This window comes from Hippoglossus hippoglossus, chromosome 3 (genome assembly GCF_009819705.1).
Source record: "Hippoglossus hippoglossus isolate fHipHip1 chromosome 3, fHipHip1.pri, whole genome shotgun sequence".
Taxonomy (NCBI): domain Eukaryota; kingdom Metazoa; phylum Chordata; class Actinopteri; order Pleuronectiformes; family Pleuronectidae; genus Hippoglossus; species Hippoglossus hippoglossus.
In genome coordinates, this window is record NC_047153.1 from 13,172,525 (window position 1) to 13,198,880 (window position 26,356).

The 26,356-nt window shown below is 42.1% G+C and overlaps 1 protein-coding gene across 2 annotated transcripts in view; it reads right to left on the minus strand.

Moving 5' to 3' along the window:
- The window catches only part of dennd2b (DENN domain containing 2B), a 49,523-nt gene that overhangs the window by 6,249 nt on the left and 16,918 nt on the right, over positions 1-26,356 (minus strand). For both annotated transcript variants that reach the window (XM_034574851.1, XM_034574841.1), the window contains exons 3-14: positions 22,926-24,191; positions 20,685-20,830; positions 15,649-15,770; positions 14,373-14,588; positions 13,912-14,008; positions 13,708-13,752; positions 13,135-13,319; positions 12,171-12,280; positions 11,520-11,589; positions 8,191-8,268; positions 6,842-6,982; positions 6,474-6,622 (exon numbers count right to left, since the gene is read on the minus strand). In XM_034574851.1, coding sequence (XP_034430742.1) covers positions 6,474-6,622; positions 6,842-6,982; positions 8,191-8,268; positions 11,520-11,589; positions 12,171-12,280; positions 13,135-13,319; positions 13,708-13,752; positions 13,912-14,008; positions 14,373-14,588; positions 15,649-15,770; positions 20,685-20,830; positions 22,926-24,191 — 2,625 coding nt within the window. The remainder of the gene's footprint in view (positions 1-6,473; positions 6,623-6,841; positions 6,983-8,190; positions 8,269-11,519; positions 11,590-12,170; positions 12,281-13,134; positions 13,320-13,707; positions 13,753-13,911; positions 14,009-14,372; positions 14,589-15,648; positions 15,771-20,684; positions 20,831-22,925; positions 24,192-26,356) is intronic.

Genomic DNA, 26,356 nt, shown 5'->3' on the forward strand with positions numbered 1-26,356 from the left:
CTCCTCCCCCTCTGTCCTCTACATACTGTCCGCTGCATGTACACAAAGAGAGTGAAAATAAACTGCGGGTCCAATCACACAACACACACACACACACACATAGGCACAAAATCAGTATGGATCAAAAACAAGACCAGGGATCAAACATGGTATGCAAACGCATCTCACTTGAGATATGTACGCTTTTAATGAGGAATCTGTTTCATGGTTGTTGCAGACAGAAGATCCAAGTAAACAGAAGTTGCTCCCTTTTAAGTGACCTCACTCACACTGTGTCTCAGCCCACAGAGACTGAACATACACACAGAGCTGAGATCAGGACTAGCATCCATGTGCTGAGGTAAATGACAAACTGCCTCAAACCTTTCCACAGTTTTCGTTCAGGCCACACTTTGGCCACCGGCCTTTTCATCTTTACTTCCCATGAGTCAAATTGCCAAGATTAAAATGTGTTTTCTTGACAGAGTTACACCAGTGAAAACCCGAGGGCTATAATAACCACAGCTCTCAGTCTTTTCAGGTCCTTTTCCAGTTCAATCTTAACATGAAGCACTGGCAACTTTGCTTTGGCCGGTCTGATTTCCATTTGCCTGAGGAGGGCTTGATAATTCCTACCAGATCCCATCTCCTGGGTTTGACAGGTTCCAACAGGGAGTGATGGGGCACAGATCTCAAGAAAACCTTCGCCACAGGCTACGAGCGGCCCTGCACACCACTGAGGATCAATTACACTCGTTCCCCAACCACACACTCTTGGGAGAAGATGAACTTGCAATACAAACACTCTGCACTAGCGAAGGTTGCCACTCAACTCTGGACAGACGTTCCCGTTAGATTCAGGCCAAAACTTAAGACCATGGATTTGTCATTTTAAAAAAAGGAAAAAACACCCATTAATAACAGAAGATGTTGGACATGTCACAGTAGGAAAAGCACAGTGTACATAATGTAATGAATAACTGGGACTGGGTTAATGTTATCAGGACAGCTTTAGCAGAGGGGAACAACTCATTTTCTCTCCTGAATTAAATGAAGTAATATTTTTGGGGGGTTCAATGAAACTTTGCGTTAGTTCATGCAGGACGCAGAAGTCATACGCTCCAGCTGTAATCAGCTGACAGCCAGTTGTGGTCCAAACAGTCACTCACAGCTCACGTCCACTTATTGATAATATGACACCCTCCTCATTCCCTGATACCAGACTGCTGCCTCACACTGCTGCTGAAAATTTGCCTTGACCACCCCAGCGTCCCCTTTTCTAGTTTAGACTCTTTACCAGGATCAAAAGTTTAAAATGGTACTCGATGTCCTGCTTTAAGCTCAGTCTTATGTAGAAGGTTTTCTGCACGGCTCTCCTTGTTTAACTTAGCATGCTACTTGGCTAATTCAGGGAGCATTTTACAAGTGGAGCCATCAGCACCAAGCCAAACTATGTTTCCATTCATTCCGATAAATGCTTGAATTACGACGAGAGTGTTCCTGACTGACTATATGTAGATAAGTGTAGATTTGGCTGTCTGTTTGCAGGATTACACAAATACTACTGAACTGATTTGCTTGACACTTGGTGGAAGTGTGGGGTTATGGGTAGAGAACCCATTCACTTTTGGAGCCGGTTTTAGGGAAAGATCCAGGAATCTTTTTTTCACTTTCTTTCCACGTTGCTTGATAAGGCATTTTCAACGTTTTTGTGAATTTCTCAAGAGATAATGCAGAAATCTTGATTTAAAAAAAAAAAATCAGGCATACTTAGAGGAGCGATATGTATGACTGTGTGCAGCTTGATTGAATTAAAGGGGATTGTTGGGCCTTGGTGGAGGTATGCGGTCCACTGAGTGCCATTCTAGTTGTATGAGTCATTTTAACTGACCGCAGAAAGACGACAGCTGATTTTGACTGATCCTCACTGAAGCCCAAAGCAACGAGCTATGAGGGGATTCATTTTACCAAAGTGATGCACATTTTGAGTCTGTTTTTAATGTTTAACCCCAATTTTCACTTGTAAAAACTACACCACACAAGCATAAACCAAGATTCATTTCATTAAAATTTCACTTTCATGCCCCCAGTCTCAGAAAAAAGAAAGTGAGCCAGTTCTGCAGAGGTGAGATCTGAGCAGAGCTGCGATGTGTTGAGGTTTGGGGGCTAATCCTGACATATTAGCTCTCGTAGGTCTGCCAGGCCTGGTTTAGTGTGTGTGAGGCTGAACTGGCAGATACTCCAGGAAACATGGGATCGAGAGGCTTAGCCTGTGAAGCCCAGAGGATGACTAGGAGGAGGGGAAATTTCAGTGCTTGAGAAAGTGAGAGGGCCGGAGTCAAGAGGCTGTATCAGCACATGCTTCACAGCTCTACTAAAGCACTGCACTGTGTCTATCAGTCCTGCCACGGCTAAGACTGATTCCTCAGACAGAGGACAAAGAGACTGAAGTACAGCTGTCAGACTCCAGCTGTGGCGCAAAGCTCCGCAAAACCATTCTTCACTGTTAAAACTTTTCCCAAGCTCGAAATAATACCTAGAGATCATCTACAGAGGCTGCGGCGTACACTTGGACCTAGAGGATTTCTACGACAAGCTGCACATGCACTTTCTATCTGCTGTTCCTGTAGTTCACTAATGGTTTTCCCTCACTTCCTGTCAATAAGCACCTCCAGCCACTGGTCCTCAGCCTGCAGCTCTACGGCTCCACAAAAGGAACCAGCAGAAGCCATTTAACAATGAGAAATAGGTTCCTGGTGGGAAACTCCATACAGGCTCTTATTAAAACCTCAAGAGTGTCTCAGTTTGATCGAGGCCGTCTTGAGAGCAGATGAATGTGTGCAGGTGTTTGTGTATATGAGCGTCTACGTGTGTATGCGAGCGTCAGCGCGTGGGTGTAAACATTCACGAGAGCGGCTCTGATGTAAAAATCAGCTGTGGCGGCTCCGGTAATAGCCGAGGCTTTTTGAAAAACAGAAACATTTCACATGTTTACAGTGAGTGGGCTTCACTCTACCCCAGAGCCAAGTACCACATGGAAAACCGGTTAAGTTGTTAAAAGCGGTTTTGGCTTCATGCCATGTCTGCAGAGCATGTTTCAGAAAGTGTCTGAGACCAACCAAAGACTAAATGAAACGAGTACTAATCAAAAAAATGCCGGCGGCGCTGGCAATAATTCTACCTGTCAGAGGATTGCAGTCACATGTTGGTGCCTCCAACTCACTTTCAGACACTGAGTTACAAAAACAAAATAAGAGCCCAGGTAAACTCCTAAACATAGACTCTTTATTATGTTGTTAAATAACCAGTTTTAAGTTTTTACTAAGGGGACACCAGAGAGTGAAACTCAAGCTGCTGTATGTTGGTAAAGGGAGCTTGATTAATTCCCAGTGTCTCGGAAAAGTTCAGAAGCCACTGTTTAGTTTTCTTCTATAGTCTCTTCCCTGTTCATCGCCCCTCTCTCTCTCTCTCTCTCTCTCAAACAGATTTCTCTTCTTACCTTAATGTATTTTTCTTTTTCTTTCCTACATCCGTCAATATGTGAGACACTCACTCACTTTTTATTCTGGGACTCCCACTAGAAAAACTGCACGATTCACAGAATTTAAAAACAGTCCTTATTATTATGCAGTCCCTCAGTTGAGCCTTTGACTTCAACAGGTAATATTAGATCATCCTTTAAATGTCCAAACATCTGGAAGCACACTGAGTACTTTATCCTCTGACCTTTGTTTCGGTTGTGAAAGCAAACTGTAAAACTGCTGACTGTGTATAAAGATGAACGACATGACAGTGTCTGTGTTTTGATCGCCACCTGTTGGCTGGTTGCAGTTTGGGTCATGAAAATCACCTCCTTCAAAGTACAGGTCAAATAATTATTTCTCAAGATGGTTTCTGTGATTTTAGGAAGTTCTCATCATGTTCAAGTGATCATTTCTACAGTAAGTTTGGTTTAATTAGTTATTTGATGCTATAAATGTGTGAGGCATCATTTACACGAAGCTCTAAACTGCCGACTTCGGTTGAAAACGTTTTGATTTCAGGAAATTCAAAGTTAGCATTTTTCTGTTGCTGCCAAATGACTGGACAGTAAACCTGTGTTCTCACATTTGTATGCTGGAGGAGATTAAAAGCCTGTTGTTCAAGTCAAGAAGACTGTTTTGAGTGAACAAGCTGTGCAGCATCAATTCAATAAAGAAAGAAAAAGAAAATCTGAAGTTCAGTTTTGATGTTTGAGCTTTTGTCTCACAAAGATTACATATAATAATATTTGAATCTTTGGCCCATTATATGACAGATTTCTTTTTCATTTCCACAAAAATGGAAATACATTGGATTAATTAAAAAATTAAGTAGCACAGTGGAGAAAGTTGTCTAGATCCAACATGTAGTTATACTTTTACTGTAGGAATATTTGCCATGCCAACAGATACATCAAGACGTGCACTTAAGTTTGGTAACCAACCTGAACTCTATCCTGCAGACTGGCAGACGCTGTTCACATTAGACTGCAACACAAACTCATTTAGCATCTGCGGGTCAGTTGAGTTAAGCAGTTAAACAGTGACATCGCTGGTGATGAATTTATCTGATTAGGCATTGTTATTACAGGCATCAGATGTTGAAAGATGCTCTTAAAATAAATTGTCTGTGGCGACTTTCATGTAGGAGCAACAACCTCTCACGAAAAAATATTTTCTCACTGCAATATCAAGAGTTAACATGCCAGAAAACAAGACCCCAACAGAAGACCCCACAGAGAACTATTGCCTAACATGGTGTTTCCCCTCGGCCCCTGCTTGCACCGAATGTACATTTTGAGGGAAAGAAACATACATCATGTTCCAGTGGCGAGGTATTTTGGGAATGGATTATATACCACAGCCCCAGAGGGAGCAGCCCTTTTTATCATACAAGTCATTAATGCTGCAGTGAGGCCCTTTCGCTGTTTTTAAAAGAAACCAAAAGACAGGAGCTCCACATGCACCCCTGCATGCTTGCACATTTAAATCAACACACATACACACACACACACATGGTTTGAGCAGATTATAGAACTCATATTTGTTATTTTGTGTCATGAAAATTTCACTTAATGGTATTCTGCCACTACAGACTTTTTAAATGATCTTTTGACCTTTGACAATCCAAATTTAAAAGTAGATGTTTAGCAATAATAACGTGCACCGTTTTCCTCTTGGTATTTGGTCAGAGACGGATAATGACATAAAAACTGAAGGGGCCATCAAAGGGATTAGAAATCCTACTGAGAGGAACATAAATGTCTGTACCTCATTTCATGGTAATCAATCCAACAGCTATTGAGACATTTCCCGAAAACCTGCACACATATCCAACCCTAATGGGGGAAAAATCACCAAAGGGGATTCATCCTGTGCAAACCACAAGAACGCACTTTTTTTTAAACGTAAAATTTGTAACTTTGGTCCCTGGGGTTCTCTCAATCAAAATAATAATGAAAGATGACATTGTGAAGCAGCGTGGGATCATGGGAGTTGTTGTCCTCACCGTGGAGATGAAAATCTATCTGACGTGACTCAGTCACAAGTTATGAAATGGATAAAAGGAAATTACTCTCGTTATGCAGAAAACGGCACAAAGAAGTGCTGCATATTACCTCTTTAAATGAATATTTCATCCCTTTAGATCTATGTTCATCCCAGCAAGTAAACAGATATTTAGATTAATCACATATCACTAAATCACATAATTGCCTGTTATTGGATAATAAATCTTGATAATATTGTGTCGTGATTCAAGATCCCTGCCCAGTGACTCCTTGATGTTATCACCTCTGGTAATGAGGAGCGGAGGCAGATTTTCTCCAGGGACACAGAGAGTGCCACTCGTACACAGGGAGTGAATGTGGCATCATATGTCAAATAGTGACGGTCGAGCCACAGATCACAGAGGGCAGAGTCGTGCACACAGGAAGTGCATTCCTTCCCCTCACAGTCACTGCCCCCACTGATGTTTGTTTAAACTGGGCTCTGATACATGGAGAGATTACTCCTCTTCTCAAATCTCCTCCCACTCCGCCCTCGCCTCCAATCCTCTAAAAGCAAGCCTCTCTTTTTGGTAACAACAGGACAGACTGGGACACTGAGTCCTTGGAGACTCTTATCAGTCGCACCCTGTTCCCCCCTTGCTGTGACTCTCATTCGTGTGACCCAGCTTTACTTGTGGTTATAAAAACGGTCAGCTGACTTCATGGACTATTGCCTGACTTTCTAATACTAATCAATACATAATAATCAAACAGTTCCACACCCAAAAACACTGACAAAACCACAGCAGAGTGCTATGGATAAGGAGCCTGCAGCCTGTCTTCCCCAATTAAGGTTCTGTTAAGGTGTTTGCGTTGCTGGTCTATCACATGTCCCCAGCAGTTGACAACCAATTGTGACAGAAGAGGTGAATTAAACGGCTGGCTCTCATTTGAAGTTTGTTTGGAGATGAATATTCGGGCTCACCTGAGTTTGTCGGCCACAAAGATGACTCTGCGCTCCAGCAGCAGCGAGGCAAAGACTCGTATCACCTGCCGTACGCCGAGGCATCTGAACAGACTGTCAAAGTCCACGTGCTCCAGTCTGGAGTCGGTGGGCCGCCTCAGCTCGATGACCTGAATGACCACAAAGGATGTGAAATTTGTGGCGTGGTGGTGGCATTGATTCTGGAAAGCCGGACCATTTACTGCACATCATTGCTCTGCTCTTTCCCCCACATTTCCTGACCACATTTTGAAATAATACAATGAAAATAGTTTGAGCTCGTTATTTGCGCAGGATTTAAGTAGCGACAGAGATGAGCAGAGGTGTCAGGCATTGCTGGCAGCTCTCACCTCATTTCCTGCTCCAGGCAGAAAGGTCTTCACTTTGATAATCTTCCCTGGTGCAGGGAAGGGCGACTCCATCAGACTCCTCATGAAGGGATAGACCAGAGCTGCTGAGACACCTCTCCGTCTCTCTACCTCATCCAGGATCTGAACATTGGAAGGAAGAGCACAGATGCTTTCATATATTTCATTAAAAAAAACAACACAGCACAAGGTTTGAGGTTTTAAACTATAATGTGTGAATAGCCAAGAGGGAAAAGGGAAAATAAGGTTAAGGTCGTCAAGGTTATTGATCATGGTGACAATTGATGGAAACATATTTTTATAAGTTTGAGTAATAGCAATTGTCTGGAACCAAGTATTCATTTTCTGTTTGGAAAAATAGCAAATGCATTTCTCTCCATGTCTGTGTGATTGGAAAATTCCACCCAGTGTGCCTGTCTGCCTGTTTTGGTCCAAGCGGCCTCTGTCTGGAAAGCTGCTTGGAGAATTGCTCGTTTTCAAGGTCACGTGATATCACCTCTCTCTCTTCATCTGTCTGTGTTTCTCTTTCCCAATGAAATCAAACACCGCCATCAGCTCCCAGTTACCATGAAAGCACTTTAAAAATAGCCTCCTTTCATTTTCAGGTTTGTGTCTGCACTGTTGTCAAAGTAGAGACGTCTGAGGTGTTATATCACATGACGCAGAACCAGACAAAGCATTTACCATTTGATTTGTTGTGAAGCACGAGTTCAGCTCAGTATAGAAGTTATTCTTCTTACTGAACTACGAAAGACACATTTCAGATTTTTCCTTTCAGGGTTCAGGATTACAACTTTTCAGTCTTTGATCACATGCGGTTTCAAAAAGCTCCACAAGGTCCCTATTATTAAATAATGGATACAGAACACACTGTGTGCACCGTCTACCACGTTTTTATTATTTGTATATTGTCATATAGCAGCCACTTTGTTTCCACAGACTGGATTCACTCACTTTGAATGAGTGAAGTAATCAGAAAAAAAGGTCGCGACTGATCTGCTTCATGTTAGCGTCACTGAGACAGAAGTGAAGGAAACATTCACCGTGGGAAATCAAAACGTTCAAAAAGACAATGAAGTAAGGTTAACCAATGAACAGGCCTTCAGCAGACAGCCTGCTGAAAGTCATTTAGTTCAGCAGTGAGACGGGCTGAACCACAGTTACAACACCACACAGTTAGCTGGCTGTAGTTGCCTATCCGCATGTGTGTGTGTGTGTGTGTGTGTGTGTGTGTGTGTGTGTGTGTGTGTGTGTGTGTGTGTGTGCGTGCGTGCGTGCGTGCGTGCGTGCGTGTGTGTGTGTGGGTGGCTAGAGGGCCAGATTGAACTCACTGTGGAGAACAAGTCGAAACAGCCCAGCCTGCTGATGACACAGTACACCTCTGGAAGACGAGGCCCCTTCCCTGTCGGCTGTGGGAGAAAATCGACAGAGACTCATTGAAACACTTTCAATCGACTCAATGAAGAGACACATTCACAGATGTTCTGAAAATTGACCACAAACACTCCTGGGGCAGCAGCTCAGCAGTATAGCTTTGCTCTTTAACAGGCCAAAATATAAATCAAGGCCCCCCAAATCAGTGGATCCTGCATTTCCCATGATGCAACTCTCCTTGTCTGCCAAATGTTCGCATCTTTCCAAAACCACACCCCCCAGGCTTTCTGCTAAAAAGACTGTCTCCAAGCCCGAAATGAGATAAACCCTGACATTGTAAAGGATGTTTTTTCAGCTTTAGAGTCATTAGTAATTTATATTCACGGAATGAATAATTATTCAAAACTCATTTGTTTAACCGTAGCATATGTAACTTCAGTCGCTAGGGTTCTGTCAATCAAAACGATAACCAAAGGCCAAGTTTAATGATGTTGTGAAGCCGCTTTGGAATCATGGGAGATGTTGTCTTCACCATCATTGCTGATGAAAATCTACCAGACATAACTCATGTTCACGGATGAGGTAACACTTTGTTTTCACGTTACGCAGCTAATGGGAATGACTAATGATGTTTCATTATGTGTGAACAATGCAAACAGAGGAAGGAACAAACTGTCTAGCCGTGTGTTTTCCCTTCATCATATGTCGTTTGCCCTGGAGACTGACAAAGTCATTAAGAGGATGTGATGCAATTAAAAGGCGACCAAAATGAAACGTCCTGTTTCCCAGAATAAATGTGGGATTTCTCTGGGTCTGAACATTTTAGTAATAATATAATCTAAGTACACAAGTCAACCAAATATATTGAACAGGTCTTGTCGTTTTTAGGCAATTTAAGAATTGTTGCATATTATATTTTGAAACACACACACACATATATACACTGTATATATATATATATTTATGGGTCTGATCATGATAATAGAATATGCAGATAAGCTGTTTATATAGTGTAGCTGAAGTCTTGAATCTAGTTTGTCATCTGAGGTGAAAGTCTTTCATGTGGATACGGACTTCCTAAACACAGGTGGTTTATCTGCTGCTCTGATCATATCTACCTTCCTCTGTACGCTCACAGACCATTATGTGCTTCCACACACACACACACACAAATGAACACAAGCACTCGAGAAATGCCAATTCACTTGTCCATATTAGGTATACAATTTCTCCTCTTGTTTCTCCTCCGCTTTTCCAAATGGACGATTAAATCAACTATGTGGAGCTTGATTCAAGTCCTCAGGAATGCTCGGCTACTGCCAAGTGCTGGACAGACAGCGGGGAGGAAACAGAGTTACTGGAGGAGAGCAGCGCACCTCTTCTTCCACCTTCATTAAAAATCTGCTTCTATCGAGGAGATCAGATCAACAGGGCAGATCAAGCGTGAGAGCAGAGTTACAAAGTGTTTTTCTTTATGTCTTGTTAAAGAATTTCCAGTCAGGATGTCCCGCTGGATGGTGAAGACACTCCCTACAGACGTCTGAGAACATACACGCTGCAGTGCTGTAAACGTACTGAAATACCAAATGGCAAACAAAATCACCACCACATTCACAGAATCCCACACAGTCATGCTCGCTACCCGCAAGCTAAATAGGAAACTCAACGACTTCAAAGCTCTTCCCGGGCTCGTTACGAAGAAGAAATGCTCGACAATGACAAAGTTGGGGTTTTTCATGGTTTCTCTTTGTCTTGACTCTCCTGAGAAACTCTTGTTAAAACTGAATGAGTCATTTTCAATCATATTTTTAAACACTTTATGACAACGACTGAATGTGGACAGTATGTGGTTATTTCTCTCTGAGATAAAATTGTAATCATATCAAATTTAAAATATATTTAAAGAGACAGATTTACATTTTGCAGAACTGAAACTAGGTCCATGCATTTTTGTAGCAACTGAAATCGGTGTTGGCGATGTGGTCTGAATGTTTGTTATTCCAGATGTTTCTGTTACTACTTCTAACCAGAGCTATTTCCTGGGCAGACTTGAATAACAACAGAAGGATGAGAAGTCTTTGGACCATCAGGCTGATCAGCTGCTATAATAATGACTGGCTGGGGTCCAGTGTGCTAAAAAATGCTATACATTTTTAAACCATAAATAAAGATTTTACACAAGGTTCAGTTTCAGGCAGTTTTCCAACAAGGAGGTTATGTTATGTCTGTCGGTTGGTTTGTTTGTTTTGTTACCTCCACCAAGGAGGTTTATGTTTTCGTCTTCATTAGATTGTTTGTTTGTTTGTCTATTTGTCTATTTGTCTGTCTGCTGGTTAACAGGATTACGCAGAAACTAATGGACAGATTACCACGAAACTTGGCAAAACAATGCCATATCGCTCAGGGAGGAACCCATTCAATTTAGGTGAAGATCCGAATCAGGGGGCGGATCCAGGAAATGCTCTTCACTTTCTTTAGCAGTTCGAAATAGGGCGTTTTCAACATTTTCGTTGTTGTCTCAAAACAATTCAGGCTTGTTTAGGGGACTGATATTTATGAGTGTGCACAATTTGGGGAAATCCAAATAAAGATCTGAATCTTGGGCCTTAGGGGAGGTATGCGCTCTACTGAGTGCCATCTTAGTTTGTTTATTTCTTGGCAGAGTTACACTCAAAGGGCAGATTTTAACCTTTGGATTTACACTCTTTAGTTTTCGTCACTCTCTTACAGTTTGGTTTCTTTACCTCTAAACCTGATTTTAACCTTGGTTTTACTTTTAAGTATTCCTGTGGCATATACATTGTAGTGATAGATGTTTGTGTCTCCTAATCTGATTCTAACATTTGGTTTTACTGTAATTATTCATGTGTTTATTTATGATTTAATGTGTCTTTGGGTGTTTAGAAAGACACAGTGAAATAATGTATTATTTTTATTATTAAAGTAATGAAACAATTTGCATCCAACTTGATGCAGGGATGACGTATGGGTGAAGTTTGGATCTGGATGTAAAAAAATTTAATATTTATGATGCTGACATCTATGTCTAAACTAGTCAGTGATGAGTAGGATTGTTTGGCCGTGGCAGAGGTAAGCACTCTACTAAGTGCCATTCTAGTTTTCCCTTTTTTTAATATATGATCTCATTCCTGCTGCCAAGGTGGATGGTCATGAAACACATCAGTAGCTCCACAGGAAACCATTATAACATGTTCACATAAAGAGCTCTGTCACAACAAACAGGGCTCAGCAGGGAGGAGGAGATGGAGAGTTAACGGTGGCTTACCAGCAGGCGTCTGCAGTACCCGAACCTCCTGCTGCCGTCCTCTCCAGTCAACATGAAGGAGAAGGTCTCGCTGTGGCAAAAAACCAGACACATGTAGACATACTGCACATACAAAACAGACATGGCACAGGATTTTTACTCTCATTTATGCGATGGCGTAGCAGCTGTAAAACACAGATAAGATTTTATCTGACAGGCCATCAACACGGGTGGAGGCGCTTTTGAGATAATATCAACAGTATGCTGTGTCGATAAGCATCTATGCCATAATATTATTATTGGTAACACAGTCTCGAAACATTCTGCTCGTATAGCAGTTGTTCTGTTACCATGACGGTGAATTTGTGTTCCCTCTAAACCTTGAGTTACACATTTAACAACAGCTTATATTGTTTGGTGTCATGGCAAAGAGTTAAAGGGGAAGGTCAATTTACTCAGACGTACGAGACGTGGCTTTGGAGAAAAGAACATTTAGTGCATCATCTAAATTTTGGATTTAGATTTTTTTTTTTTACAGAAAGTTAGAAAGATGTGGCCATTCAACAGGTAGGGATGGTTAAAAGAAAGACTTTAATATATCTTGGCCGCTGTAGTACAAGGCTTCATTGCTGCTCCATTGATGATGTACATGTACAAGATTCTTGGTCATACCTGGTGTACTCCGAGACAGGACTCCAGTCTTTTGCATCTGGGAAACAGAACTGGGGAATAGCTTTGAGCCTCTGTTCTGCCTCCCTCATCTGCTTGGTGGGCCTCTCTAGCTGTGAGAGGAGAGAAGTTTCAGTCAGCTCAGTCTCCTACAGTTAACTCTGTCCTACTTTTTTTTTTTAAACCCCCTTGATATCAGTCTGAATAGTAAATGACCAGAATATTATTTCTCCCATACAAGGTTAAATCGTTGCCCCACTCTGTCCTCATTAACTCACAACAGAGCGAGTGTTTCCCCCTGGCTGGCAGAGATGAACTTCTCCCAGGAGACACTTCTGCTGAACCAAATCTAAAATAATAATCCCTAAAAAACTAAAATTTGGGGCATTACCCTGCCAAGGAGGTTACGTATTGATCTAAGTTTGATTGTTTGTTTGTCGGTTACTTAGCAGGAATGCACTAGGAGCTGGATCCAGGAATTTGTTTTTCACTCTCTTTAACATTGTGAGCTACAACATTGTTGGACATTTTTACAGATTTCTCAGGGAGGAATTCATGGATCTTGATATAAAAATCAGGCTCATGTATGGGACTGATATCTCTGAGTGCAATTTGGTGCAACTTGATTGAATTTAGGGCGACTGTTGGGCTTTGGCGAAGGTATGCGCTCTACTGAGTGCCATTCTAGTTTTTGTTATTTCCAGCTTTAAAATCAGTTCCTGCTGTCAAAGACATTCACTACTGTTGACAATGTGGCTCTGTCCCATCATAAGTTTAGTAAAATAGTCAGCAGCTCTGTGTAGTATTTGTGATTTCTAATTACAGTGGTTTTAAACACTTAAAACCACTGTAAAGGTCTCGATGCATGAACTTTTTCTTAACTTTTTCAGTCACTATGGATTCTTGTTCAAGTTTTAAAGGTGAGAGGAGCAACAGAGGGAATCAGTTATGTCTTTCATGCTTTTACCTTTGGGAACTGGTAGGTGACCTCTGGGGAATAAGAGTTTTTGCTGGCTTTCTTTTTTAGTGAAACAACCACAAAATACTCGAAGAGCTCTCTCTCCTGCCACTCAATGAGCTGCAGCTCCAGTGTGCGGTAGCTAGGGGCCCGTCGAAGGATAGACTGCAGTTTCAATAGCCTCTGGGTGTGAGCTGAGGAGGGAAATGAACAGAAATACATTACATTTACTGACCAAAGCAAAATTCACACTTTAAACTTCAACATGTTAATTTAAGGGTCTCAGACTCTATAGATAGGCAGGACATTGTATTGGTGTTATTCTTTTTCATTGACGCAACAAAATAGAGAGAAAATATCAGTATCCGTGCCTGCTATCGAATCTCGATGTGATGAATGTTGTGTGGTCTACTGATAATCTGTGCATGTGGCCAATAACAATTTTGTGGTCTTGGTCATTTTGCTCAATCCAAAACTGGGAAGCTGTTGCACAAACACTGAGAAAAACATCTCTGAGAAAAAGTTGAGCGCAAACAGAAGTGCAGCATCTCACCCCTGCATATGAACGCTAAGGTCACTCACCTTTGAACCTGTCATCGGAGTCGCTCTCACTCTCACTGTTGTCATCTGGAGACAGACATGAGATGGACATGAAGGTTTTCCACAGGTCAAAGGGCAATTTAAAAAAAATGTGTTATGAGAGGGGCACGACGACAACGTGGCTAAGACACAAATATTTACTCACTTATCTGGTCAGAGGGTAAGGGGAGTACAGAGAGCCCTTACCTCTCAGAGATGCAGTTTCCACATTGGCAATGGTTAGCTTCTTCAACCTCTTCTTCCCACGTTTAGTGCAGTAAATGGAGTTGATCCTCTGGACCAGCTGTAAAAAGAAGAAAGAGGAAAGGCTCTGTTGGGGAATCTGAGGTTTTGTTTGTTTTGATCATGAGTATAGAGGAAGTAGGGGGGTATACCTGGCCCAAAGTAATAGTGTAAAGTACTGTACATGTGCTTTAAGGTCATCGAAAAATAAAGCCGAAAAAGCCCAATGAGGGTGGAAACGCATCACACATTTTTAAGAAGTTTTAAGAAACATCTTGTCCAAACTGAGGAATTAGCAGTGATCCAGAGCTGCCCTGCCTCTGACTGAGAAACCTGATCTGCTCTGTGAACACAGGGCAGAGCACACAGCCAGAGCTCTGTAAGGATTTAGTGTAGATGTTTGAGTAGGATCTAGCAGTGTGTACCTTGGGGATCCTCCAGTGCCTCTGCGAGGCAAGCGTGTCGCCTGTGCTACAGAAGCTATCATCCAGGAGGCCGCATTGTGAAGATGTTACACCCATCTGGGGTCGAAGCAGCATTTCATCGTGGCTGTAGCGTTTGGACAACTGAGACATCCGGTGGCTCTTCCTGTCAGTCTGACCAGAGAGGCGAAGGGACTGGCTACTGGGTTTGGAAGGCAACTAGTCAGGAAATAAAAGAACATGGAAGGTTTGGTACATTTAATTCATTCCCATTCATTCATAAAGTATTTACAAAGAATTACAGTATCTAAGGGGCTTTCACACCCAATTAGCTTGATCTACTCCTTCTGACTTTTCAGTTTAGTCGTAACCCAAAACATCAGGTGTGAAAGACATGAACCTTGGTTCGGACCATGGTCAGGACCATCAGAAGTGAAAGCACCCAACGTTTATGAATTATTTATTAATTTAATGTACAGGCAATGATGCGTGTATGAAATGCAACATTTTAGTTTCTAATTTCATCTCATTGACACGAGCCCCACTGTTTACGGTTACCTCCCTAATGGAGTTACATAAATTTACTGCTAATGCGAATTGAAAAATAAAAGACTTAAAACTGTTCAACCAGGGGAATGTGGGTTGGCTTTTATTGTGAAACAGTCACTGGAAACCTTATTGTTTTGTGTTAGAAGTTAGACAGCGAGAGAAAAATGCATCTTCTAAACAAACTAAGATGATTTTCTTCTTTTTTTGACGGCAGATCAGTTTAAGATACTGAGCAGAGCAAAGTAGAGGAAGCAGACACAAACTGACTCTTCATCAAAGTAGCTTTACTGTGACCTGCTGTCTGTCTCCTCATGTGCAGGAGCTCAGATGATCGTGAAAAGTTGAGGGATGAATAATAATTGACTGACATTTATTATTTATGACTTTATTAGAGCAGCACAAGTTTGTTTGGCTGCACGTTGAATAGATACAGCAGCTGCTCTGACAAAGACCGGGCTCTTAAACCACTCTTGTTATAACCAACAGTAACTGCGGGTGTCTGTCTTCCTTTTCTTAGTGAGACATGAGCTTGAGCAGTGAAGAGAGAGAAGCCAAATCTGCTAATGGGCCTTTCTGTGGAACATCAGCAGGTGTAAACATATCAAACTGTTTCCTGTCGTGCTAAAACTAAGGTGTGAGATTCTTTAAGAGATCTTTTCCAGGACTCTGCATTGGAACGTATAGCGAAAATACATTAGGGCTGTTGATGCCAGCAGGTTTATGTCTTTACCTGAGGCGGAGAGTTCAGCTTCCTGTCTGGGGTGCTCCAAGATCTGTTGCTCTCGAACAGGCAAGACTTCCGAACCAAACTCTTCCGCTTCAGGTCAACATCCTCGTATGGGTTCTCCTTTTCTGTGGGAAAGAGGGAAATATAATAAATGTAGCTTGAATATAGTGTCAGCAGTAAAAGCCGAGAAATGTCCACAGACAAAGGGTGTTTTTCAACAGAAGACAGATGAGGATGAGGGGTCAAAAGGGTAAATAAGAGGGCAGTAAAGGGTGTCGGGGGCACAAGAGGGCCTCCCTATGGTTAGTCTGGGAAGAGACGGGTCAAGAAAGGTAAGTCAAAGGTCACTCCCAGCTCGCTCAAGTGAACTCCCATTTTTCAAAACAGTTACTGTTGGCAATGGGCCCCGCAGGCCCCAGTGGGCCCAGCTGAAACTTCTGGACACAACACTGCTGGTGAGTCACTGTCCAGGCATGTAAACTGTCTGCTGAGAGACATGGGGGGGGGGGTCATCTTCTTAGACTTTCATTCTAGAAGTGAAATTGTTCAAATGCTTTGTATATATATTATTATAATACCATTTACAAAATATATTTTCACTTCTGCCAAGGAGGTTATGTTTTCATCTGCATTTCTTTGTTTGTTTTTTGTTAGCTAGCAGTTTTACCCAAAAAGGGGGTGGAACATGACCCCAGGAAGAACCCTTTCAATGTTGGTGCAGATCTGGATCAGGGGGCGGATCCGGCACATTTTCTTCTTCTTTCTTAAACATTGCAAGATTGCGTTTTTCAACATTTTCATCGATGTTTCAGAGAATAACTACCTATTTGTAAAATGTAAAGAATGTGAAAATGTATTGTAGAGCTGCAACAAAAGCAGAAACATTTAAAAACCATAGTTCATACAAAAAACTAAGGTCTCCATCGTCATTCAATTAATATATTATAAACATTCATTAACCTCAAGAAGCTACAATCAGGACAGACTCCTTTACTTCTCCGCCTCGGTCAATAAGCGATAGCATAAAAGGAAGAAAATGAACATGACATAGCCCTGCACTGCTCTCACTGATGTCATCTGGCTGAGAGCCAACTTCAATAAAGAAAAAAGCTTGTGTAACACCACCGTCCATGTCTATTCAGACATGTGCTCTGAGAATAGCTTTTTGGCAGGGTCTGAAAAAGGTTGTGAGAAAGTGAAGCAACCACAGCGAAGAATAAAAACAGAGCCAGATGGTGTTGAAATGCATGAGGGGAACTTTTAAAAAAGAAAGAAAAGCAGTGTTATCTGTCAGCAGAAAAGGGAAAGAACAAAAAAAATCTATTTAGTAGCTGGGTTCCTTCTTCCTGAGTATGTTAGAGGAAAAACCTGATGAACTCCGGTTCTCAAACAACGAGTGAGTGTTTTATTAAAAACACAAGGGATTAACCTACAGGCAGAGCTTTGTTCTGTTATCTATTTTTAGGTTAATTATTGAAACGGTTTGAGGTAAATACACACACCCATGCACACAAACGCAAGCGACAAACGCTGCCAAGGATCTTTTAGAGGGTTTTGTCGTGTCACACAGTAAACTAGCTTAGCGGAGTGAGTTTCTGTGCATCATTACAACCGAGGAGCGGAATGAGAGAGCGCAGTCTGACCTCACGTTGTGTCGCTACCTCATTAAACTGAAGCAACACTGTAATGAAAGCCTGCTGGGAAAATGATATGTCTATATAGCTGCTCATGTACTGGAGGGTACTAATCTACTCCTCTGATTACAAACATCCACATCTCTCACGAACACACCCCCAGACACACAAGAGTATTAAGCAGGGAGGGGACACACCTCGGCTGCAAACTGTGATTGTACATTTCTGTGCACACAATGGACTCTGTGGGCGAGGGCGAGGCACAGAACAAGCTACACCAACAGTCAGTATCAGCTTACCCGGTAAAGTGGACGAGCCACAGTACAGTGGCACCGCTCAACCAATCATGGGCTCAAGGGAAATATGTGAGGGACGAAAAAACCCCACTGGTTAAAGTGTTGTAAGAACATCTGGCAGTTCCACAAAACCATACAGTGTGTCAGTCATAAAGATCGACTACGTGTGACCGCACTGGAGAAAAGTGCAGTTGTATTTTTGGCATATTTTACACCACAGAATAACAACAACATAGATCCAACTATGCATGTAGCTTTCAAATTGTAACTAAGAATTTAAATCACTCATTGTATACACAGCAGTCTCCCAGGTTTATTCACAGGAGTAAGAGCAGACAGTACCATGAGCACGTAACACGCACTCTCTGAATCATATAACCGCCGCTGCAAAGGCTGTGATTCATCAGTGTGTAAACAGATCACTTAAGTTGCTTTCAGACATGCACTGAAGGGGGCTGTCAGGCTATTGTCCTGACAGCCCCCTTTAAAAACTCTGGATAACGAGGATCCACCACAAGCGCCTGGCTGTGTTGATGACGTTTCTAACACACAATGGATGCAAAACGGATAAAAACTAAAAAGAACCCAAATATCTGAGGATGAGAAAGAGGAGCCGCACATGTAGACCACAACAACAAATGTCAAGTTGGAAGGACAAAGAGATGCTAGAGGCTTTGGTGATCGTGTGGTCTAAACAACAACTTGATTTTCACTTTGGAATTTGCTTTCTGTGTGGTTTACCCAGACGCCACCCATCACCTGAATGCTCCAGAGATTTTCCTGTTGTTGTGAACGTGTCTGACCCAGCTGCTTTTTTCATACATAAAAGGGGCAGAGTCCGGAGAAAGGCCAGACCCAGTTTTCCAGGCTTTTTGGCACTGCATCTGTCAACTACACTCGTTAAAATCAGTCGCCTAATATCTCAAACTTTCATGTCGATTTTGCTGTAGGTCAAGTGCAGGTACCAAAAAAAACAAGATGACGTTGAGGTTCCCAAGAGGAAAGCCAAGATGTCTTCCTGGAGTTGAGAAGTGTATGGCCTTCTCTGTGAGAGATACTTGTTAAAGTAAGGGCACAAGAGGGAACAAAACATGGCTCATTCCCTTCTGCTGTGGCTACCTCTCGAATGGATCATCTGACCTTTTAAACCACTGCATCGTGTTGTTGGTGGAAGCAACTGCTCCCCTGCATTAGGACTTCAATTTAAAAGCTTTTTGTTTGAACTAACTAGAGACTCAGAGACAATTTCTTTGTCGTAAACAAACAGAAACTGGCAAAAGTGCGACTCCGACCTGCAGACTGGATGAACAATGGGGCCTTTGTTGGGATTCACATGAAAATCAGTCGTGCTCTGATGCTGTTTCTGCACATTCTCAGCATAAGAAAAAATGAGCACACTGGTCACGGACTCACACACAACAGCACAGCTACTTGTGATACAATACTTGCATATAAAAAACACAATAGCCCTTATTTGGTCAACCCTGAGCATTTATCATGAAAAAGTATTTCAGTGTGTGAAAACTTTTTTCTAAGTCTGAAATCCGAGCTTCATCGTGAGACTTTACTCACACTGACACACATTTCCAGCACATTAAGTGTGCACAGGGGGAGCTGGCAAACAGACTGGGCACAAGGCCTGGGGTCATTTTCTAGTGGAAAGGAATTTGGCTCTTCAACATGTCCAGCATTTCACACACAATATCTCAGAGTAAATAAGTACTGGGTTGATCCCATTTACACTGAGATGCATGACATGTTGCTATGGGGGTTGCCATGTCAGAGGATGGTGCTCAACCATCAAAAGTTAGCAATAAAATGAGTATCTTCTTTGCCATAGGTGGAGTTGAAAGTGGCTTTTATTGATTTCAATATATACTGGATGGCAGTGAAGACAACCCATCAATCATTATACTAAATACAACCTACACCTGCACTTTATCTGTTCATCTTATGTCCAGTGATCACTGACTGCTCCCACATTAAGACTTTTTCTGGCCTCCACACCTCGCCATGAGGCAGATGCAGGAGGCGGAGTTACCCTCACAGTCTTATCGCATTAGGCCACGTTGCACAGGAGCTATCGTTTTCAAAACATCTGTCTTCTATGACCTCCGCCACACTCACATTAACAATATCATATCAGTATTCACGCTTCAACACATATGTTTTTTTGATACAGAGAAGAATATTGCTTCTAATATAATCTGCTGTCAATACTTTCAATTTATAATAAACTATTCATTGCACTTAAAAAAGCTGCAAGTACATAGAAATATATGCTTCCTGCAATCTGTCACTGTGCTGCAGCATCTCACCTGGGATGACTAACATATTGTCTCAGTTTTATCTAATGATCAAAAATCATATGATTTTTTAGTATTAATGTAAGTAAACTGTTTTGGGGCGTATGGTAGCAAATATTTTCTTTATAGATTAATTTGTCAATTTTTTCCTTGATTCAGTGATTTATTGTTTGGTCCAGAAAAGGTCAGTAAATAGTGAGAAATTTCCAAACACAATTTGACAAACAGAAAATACCCACATTCAAGAAACCAAAAAATTGGCATACCTCCTTCAACAGTCAACACTCAAATTCAATCATGCTACACCAAATTGTGCACAATCAGAAATATCAGGCCCCAAAAAATGTCAGATTTTTATCAAGATCCGTCAATTATTCTGTGGGAAAGAAAAGAACGCCCTTTCTCGTAATGTTAAATTCAGCGCAAAAACAATTTCTGGATTCACTCCCCTGATCCAGATCCGTACCATCCGCAATTTACTGGGTTCTTCCTTGACCCATATCTTATCCCTCCAGCCAGTTTTGTGATAATCCATCAGGTAGTTTTTGAGTAATCTTGCTTACAACAAAAAAACCAACCAACAAACAGACAGGGATGAAAACATAACCTTCTTGGCAGAGGTTTATTTTTTACTTAACAACCATGAGATATGATTGAATATCAAAAGAAATTGTCAGTTCATTTTTTGTTGATCAATTAATCAATTGGTCTATCATTTCAACTGTATCTGAGAGTGACCCCAGTCAGACAGAAACCAGTGAGTGAAATGAAGGTTTTCAAAGCCAGTGAACCAATGTTCTTACCTACTATGTCCTCATAGGTATTCTCCTCTAAAGTGCTTTTGGAATTGGGTCGTTTCGGTGAGTCTGTGGTCAGTGTGCCATTCTGTGTGGGTGAGGACGGATATGAAGACGGTAGACTCGCAGCATCCTCTGACTCACACGATTCTCTAGAGAGAAATAAAGAATGTCAAAACAGAACAATATGGGAGAAAAAATGTCATTGTTGCATAACCAAAAATTACAAGGGAAAAAGTCGGTGTCTGCATCAAAGAAGGTGGAAAGATAATAGCAGTAAGAAAAAGTCCAGATGCTTTTAAAAATAGTCCAGACGGCCAGTTTGACTTATAACAGTCTCCACTTGCTATCTGGAAAAAAAGAGAAAGGCTGAACAGGTGGTTAAGAAAATTCTAGTGGTTATAAAAACATTGTCTTATCCCTCAAAATCCATAAGTTAGATGTACTAATTATAAAATACAGAAACGTCATGATAAAAATGTGCTGCGATCACAAAGAAATCCCTAGTAAGTCGCGAGTAAACATGCAGTGTTGCTGTGTTCTTGGTACAATGTAAGGCACACATCACACATCAAGCCCCTGCAGAGGAACCAGTCATGTCCCACCATCGACTTGTGGCTTTTAAGCCTGGTCTGAAATGGCTAGTGCCACAGGAATGTTAAACACAGAGTCCAGGGGAAGAATGTTTGGGGATTTTATCCCCATTTCACATAGGGACGATCTAGAGAGGCCCCACCCTCACATAAAATCACTGAGGACATCAGATTCTGAGCGCTGTAAGTTAAAAATACATAATCAACAGTGGACTGTAGTAACCAAGACTCAGCTATGCATGCAACAAAAGGGAATAATAAAGTGTTGGATTTCTCTGGTATAGGATATTTGTTGCTGCTAGTTTAGAGCTGCAGAATGTGGGGCCCTGTTCAGACCTGGTATTAACATCCATCCTGAGAGATCCAGTCCCAAGTGGACAGCTCTAACTTTGTGTTCACACTTGGCATTCAAATGTGTCCTGAATGTGTCTCCTGTGACCACTTCAGGTCAGATCTCACTCTCCCGCACTATATGCAAATAAACACGTACGTCATTTCTGTTCTTAAAAACTAAAAAGTATAAAAGTATAAACCATTATGTGGTGGTCCATGTTGATATTGTTGCAGTGACCACAAACAAACCAATATATGATATAACAATGAGTAGCGTAAAGATCAGTTTTGATTCCTTGTGAAACTGTAGCGGTTCAGAGGATGTCAGATGAGTGGTTGGTTTCGTGACACATTTGCGTTCCCACGGCTAAAACAATGTGGCCACGTGTCTCAAACTACCTGCAAAAGTGATCGGACCTCAGGACACATTCAGGACACAAATGGGTGCGTTCAGGCCTGTGCTTAGTGCTGACCACTTGTGATCAGATCACTCAGGACAGACGTTAACACATGATCTGAACGGGGTGACCTGTGTTTCACTTCATGTGAGTATGAGTGAATTTCTTTTTGAGTCAGAGAATACTACAGATTTTTAAGATTTCAAGATCAACATGAAGTTCTACGCAAGAAATCTATTATTTGTATTGGCTCTTTAATCATTGAGATCCCGTAGACATTTACCTCATGATAACCTATGACGTAAATTATTATCCTTCAGTTGGCTTTAGAGAAGCATGTGGACTGATTCAACACTGATCTCCACTTTAAATCATGACTAATAACAAACACAGGATAATGAGAGCAGTTCTCTCCAACACCTCAACCTGAGCCACTGATCAGTAACTTGTTAAACTACGACGCCAACAAAGCAAACACTTAACCTGTTGATCCACATTACTCACAAGTTTATCCGAAATGCGAGAAACTTTTCCAACTCCATCTGCCAAGTGCAAATTTCTTACAAAGTCAGTGGAATCATTTTTAGGTAAGGTAGCGGGAGGCCAGTTGGTGACCAGTTGGTCTGAGATACTGAGAAATGAAACCTGGCATTTTAAAATGAGATTCACAAAGAAACTGTATTTGAGGTAGATCAGTGTAGATCAAATACCTGATCCACTAAATAGGTCAGTATCAGCACCAAAACAGATTCTGTGATTGGGATCAGTTTATCTCTAACACCAAAGTTTACCGAAAAAGTTGGTCAAAGCAGAAGAATCTCCAATATGTACTCAGTCAAGAGAAAAGACACAGGTGTTATACTGTCTTCTCGAGTAGCTTAGTCAAAGTTAAAGGAGACATATAATCACACTGATATTCTCACCTGTCCTGGATTTTGGTGGGGGGGTTCCCCGGGGTCTTTCGTGTGATGGTGGGTGCAGGGGTGGAGGGTAGAGGAGGTGGAGACTCAGAGGCCCTGTTTGGAGGTAGTCCATTGGTTGGCGACACGCCCTTCTCGTCCCGTTTGGCGTCGTACTCAAAAGTGCGTTTGGGTTTGGGTAAGGGGTTGACTGGTGTGCCCACAGAGGTCTGTTGACTGGGTGGTTCTGGGCTCTCGGACCTAGCTGAGCTCACACTTAACCTTTGTCTGAGTTTCGAGAGCTTATCTGGCACCAAAACCGCATCTGGCTCAGTGGTCACTGAGCAAATGCTGCTGCGCTTACTGGTGCATGTACTGTCCAAGTCGTCACCGATCACAAAAGACTTTTGTCTTGTCTTGTCTGGAGCATAGCAGTTGCTCAGGTAACGTGGAGGGGAGCTGGGATTGTCCTTCAGGGCTTGTTCTATCTTTTGTATCCTATTGAGGACGGCGGACTTCTCCTTCCGAGCAGACAGGGAACGTACAAATGTCCCTGACGACTCTGTCTTGCCTATCCTTTTCTGGAAGCGACCTAGGGTGTCTTTGTCTGAAACTCCTTCCTCCGCCTCTGTCTCTGTGTAGGAGCATTCGGAGAACGCTTTGCTCATCCTGCGAACCCCCTTAAAGTCAAAAGTCTTCTCGCTACAGGGAGACGAGAGCAGGCTCGGGCAGCCCTCGCTGCCCCCTACACGCTCTCCTCCTCTTTTATCCAGACACAAGCTCATCCTAGGCAGAGCCACCCTTCTGCACTCCCATTCTGAGATCTTTTTGCGGATTGTGGCGGGGGGAACACCTGCTACCGAACGGGTGAGAGAGAGGGTACGCTTGTGGCTTTGGTTTGAGGAGGGTCCCAGTGAGAGTGTGCTCCAGCTCAGTGGTCTACCATTAAGTCCACCTCCCGCAGAGAGATCCCCTTTTGAGTCCTTCTCCTCCTGGATTCCCCGACTTTCCTCACAGGAGTTGGTTTGACCTGTGGGCTTGTAGATGGAAAGCCTGTTGTCCAGGCAACTGATACTCTTTGACTTGGTGAGACGACCTTGGGTGTCGCGATCACCCGCGAGAGATGCACCACTGCACAGGCTTGCTGTCTTGCTGTTCCAGCCAGCACGTGCCAGGAACCTGCCGTCCGTGCGGACGTACCTACTCTGCTTCTCACTGTCGCTGAGGATTGGCTGCTGGCTCTGCCCCTGGCTGGCCGAGAGAACGGGACACGGTGATGTAGCCCGGCACCTGAAACAGGACCAAGAAAGGTGTGAGTGAACATTGTAAACATTCGTATTCTCTCTCAGAAATCCCCCAACATTTTAGGATTTTTATAAAATAGATTAATCATGAGGGCAGCCTAGAAATGCACCATGAGAAGCCAGAGAAAGCCAATGCGAAACAGATGGAAGACATTTTCAAGAATCAGCTGAAAGTTTTGAATTCGTTTCCAAGTTCAAAGGCAGAATGAAAACCTGAGCCACTTATTTAGAACAACCACAGGAAAGTATTTTGTCTTTGGCAGCACAAGATTAAAATAAAAGCCAAAGGAAATACAGACTACATTAAAATGCCGCTGTGGATTTTTCCATTGGAGGAGAATCACGGTGGACCTCACACAGAAAGCAAGATTTATTACAGCGTTCTTACCTGGAAGTCTCACTGCTCCTCTCCGGTCCTCAGAGCCTGTTCTGATCCCTGCAGCTAAGTGATACTAGGTGTTACAACAGTCCCACTCGCACTGCTGACTCTACCATTGTGCACGACACACACACACACACACACAAACACATACGCACACACACGCACACGCACACACACACACACACACACACACACACACACACACAGTGCTCACCTCCTTTAAAATTTCCAGAGAGACAAACTTTCCCAGTAGTTCCCTCACACCTTACAACTCATACTCTTTCAGGAACCTAGTCATGACTTGGGAGTCTGACTAACTCTTGCGAAAGTGAAGCGTTGGGAGATCTGATGTCATAGCCATGGTGAGAAAAAACAGGCGTTATGGAAGGAGGAGAAAGTTGAGGGCTGCAGATCCAACAGTGCAGGTTGGGACAGATCTCTCTTCACACCTATCTGCCCTTCCCTGGTTTCATTCCTCCTGCTCCAGGGTGGGAAACTTTTTTACAACAGCTAACAACCTGCAAGCTGCAAGCGTGATGAATGCATCTTATCTTACTTCCCTCGAAGAAATGAGAGAATTTAACGTGACGACTCAAGTCTGGAGACGTTCCATGCTAGCCTGCAGTCATCTGAGGTCCGATGAATAGATTTTGAAGCTCAAAATAATCATTAATAAATTAACTGACATATTAGTAAACACCACTTCACACAGTGTTGTTAACAAAGAATAAGTGGATATGACACTGTAGTTCTAAAGAAGCAGGTCCCACTGTTGTTTGCTGCTTATTTATTACTCACATTAACTGAGTATGTCAGAATACATTTCACGTGTCTGGCAGTTTTGTTTCTTGAGCTCCTGTAGATACTTCACACAGGGCTCTACAGTGACGTTTATCATGAAACAATATGTTTGTAGCTCTGATAAAAACAATTATTGATACAACAAAGTATAAAAACTCCTGGGTAATTATTATCAGCAAGATGTGGTTTAAGTATCAAAAGTAAAAGTAGTTTGCCCCTGTGAGTGATAGATTATCATATATTACATTATCAATATTAATGCACAATTTGGGGCTTTGCAGATGATGATATCCTATTGGCAAACTGTCATTAAATCTGATCTGTTTACAAAGTAGAAGATTTAACCAATTGCAACGTAAAATCAGACACAGAACAAGACAGATTTTAGAATATTATAGCCTCATTTAGCCAGAATTAGTACTTACAGAAGACTACAGCACAGAGACCTCTCGATTAGACTCACTTAAAAGAACATATATGCAGAACTTAAGTCTATTTAGGTTTCTGGGAGTTTCAGGGGTTTGTAGTGGTCTGGATCAAGCTTGTAAAAATAAGCCCAGTTTAGTGAGCCTCAGCTGGGCCGGCCACACATACAGTACTGTACAAAGAGCTTGATGCCAGTCCAGGGCATGCTCACCACAAGCCACTTCCTTTTACTGACCAGGATGGAGAAAGCAGGGGACCAGCACTTCTGATATCACAGTTCAACATTTATACTCATCAACCAGTTATTCTGTTATAATTTTTGAACATCTATAAAACATTGATTTTACTCTAGAGCAGAGGTATTCTAGATAGAGAACATTTCCTCCAGCAAAGGTCCGGAACATCACAAATGCTCTTTTCTCATCTCAAGTTAAAATAAACTGCATGACAAAAAGCTTATTTAAAAAAAAAAAAGTCTACTAAACTTCCCTATTTTTTCTTATTTGTTAATTCATTTTCACTTCAGTTAATATTTCTCTTAC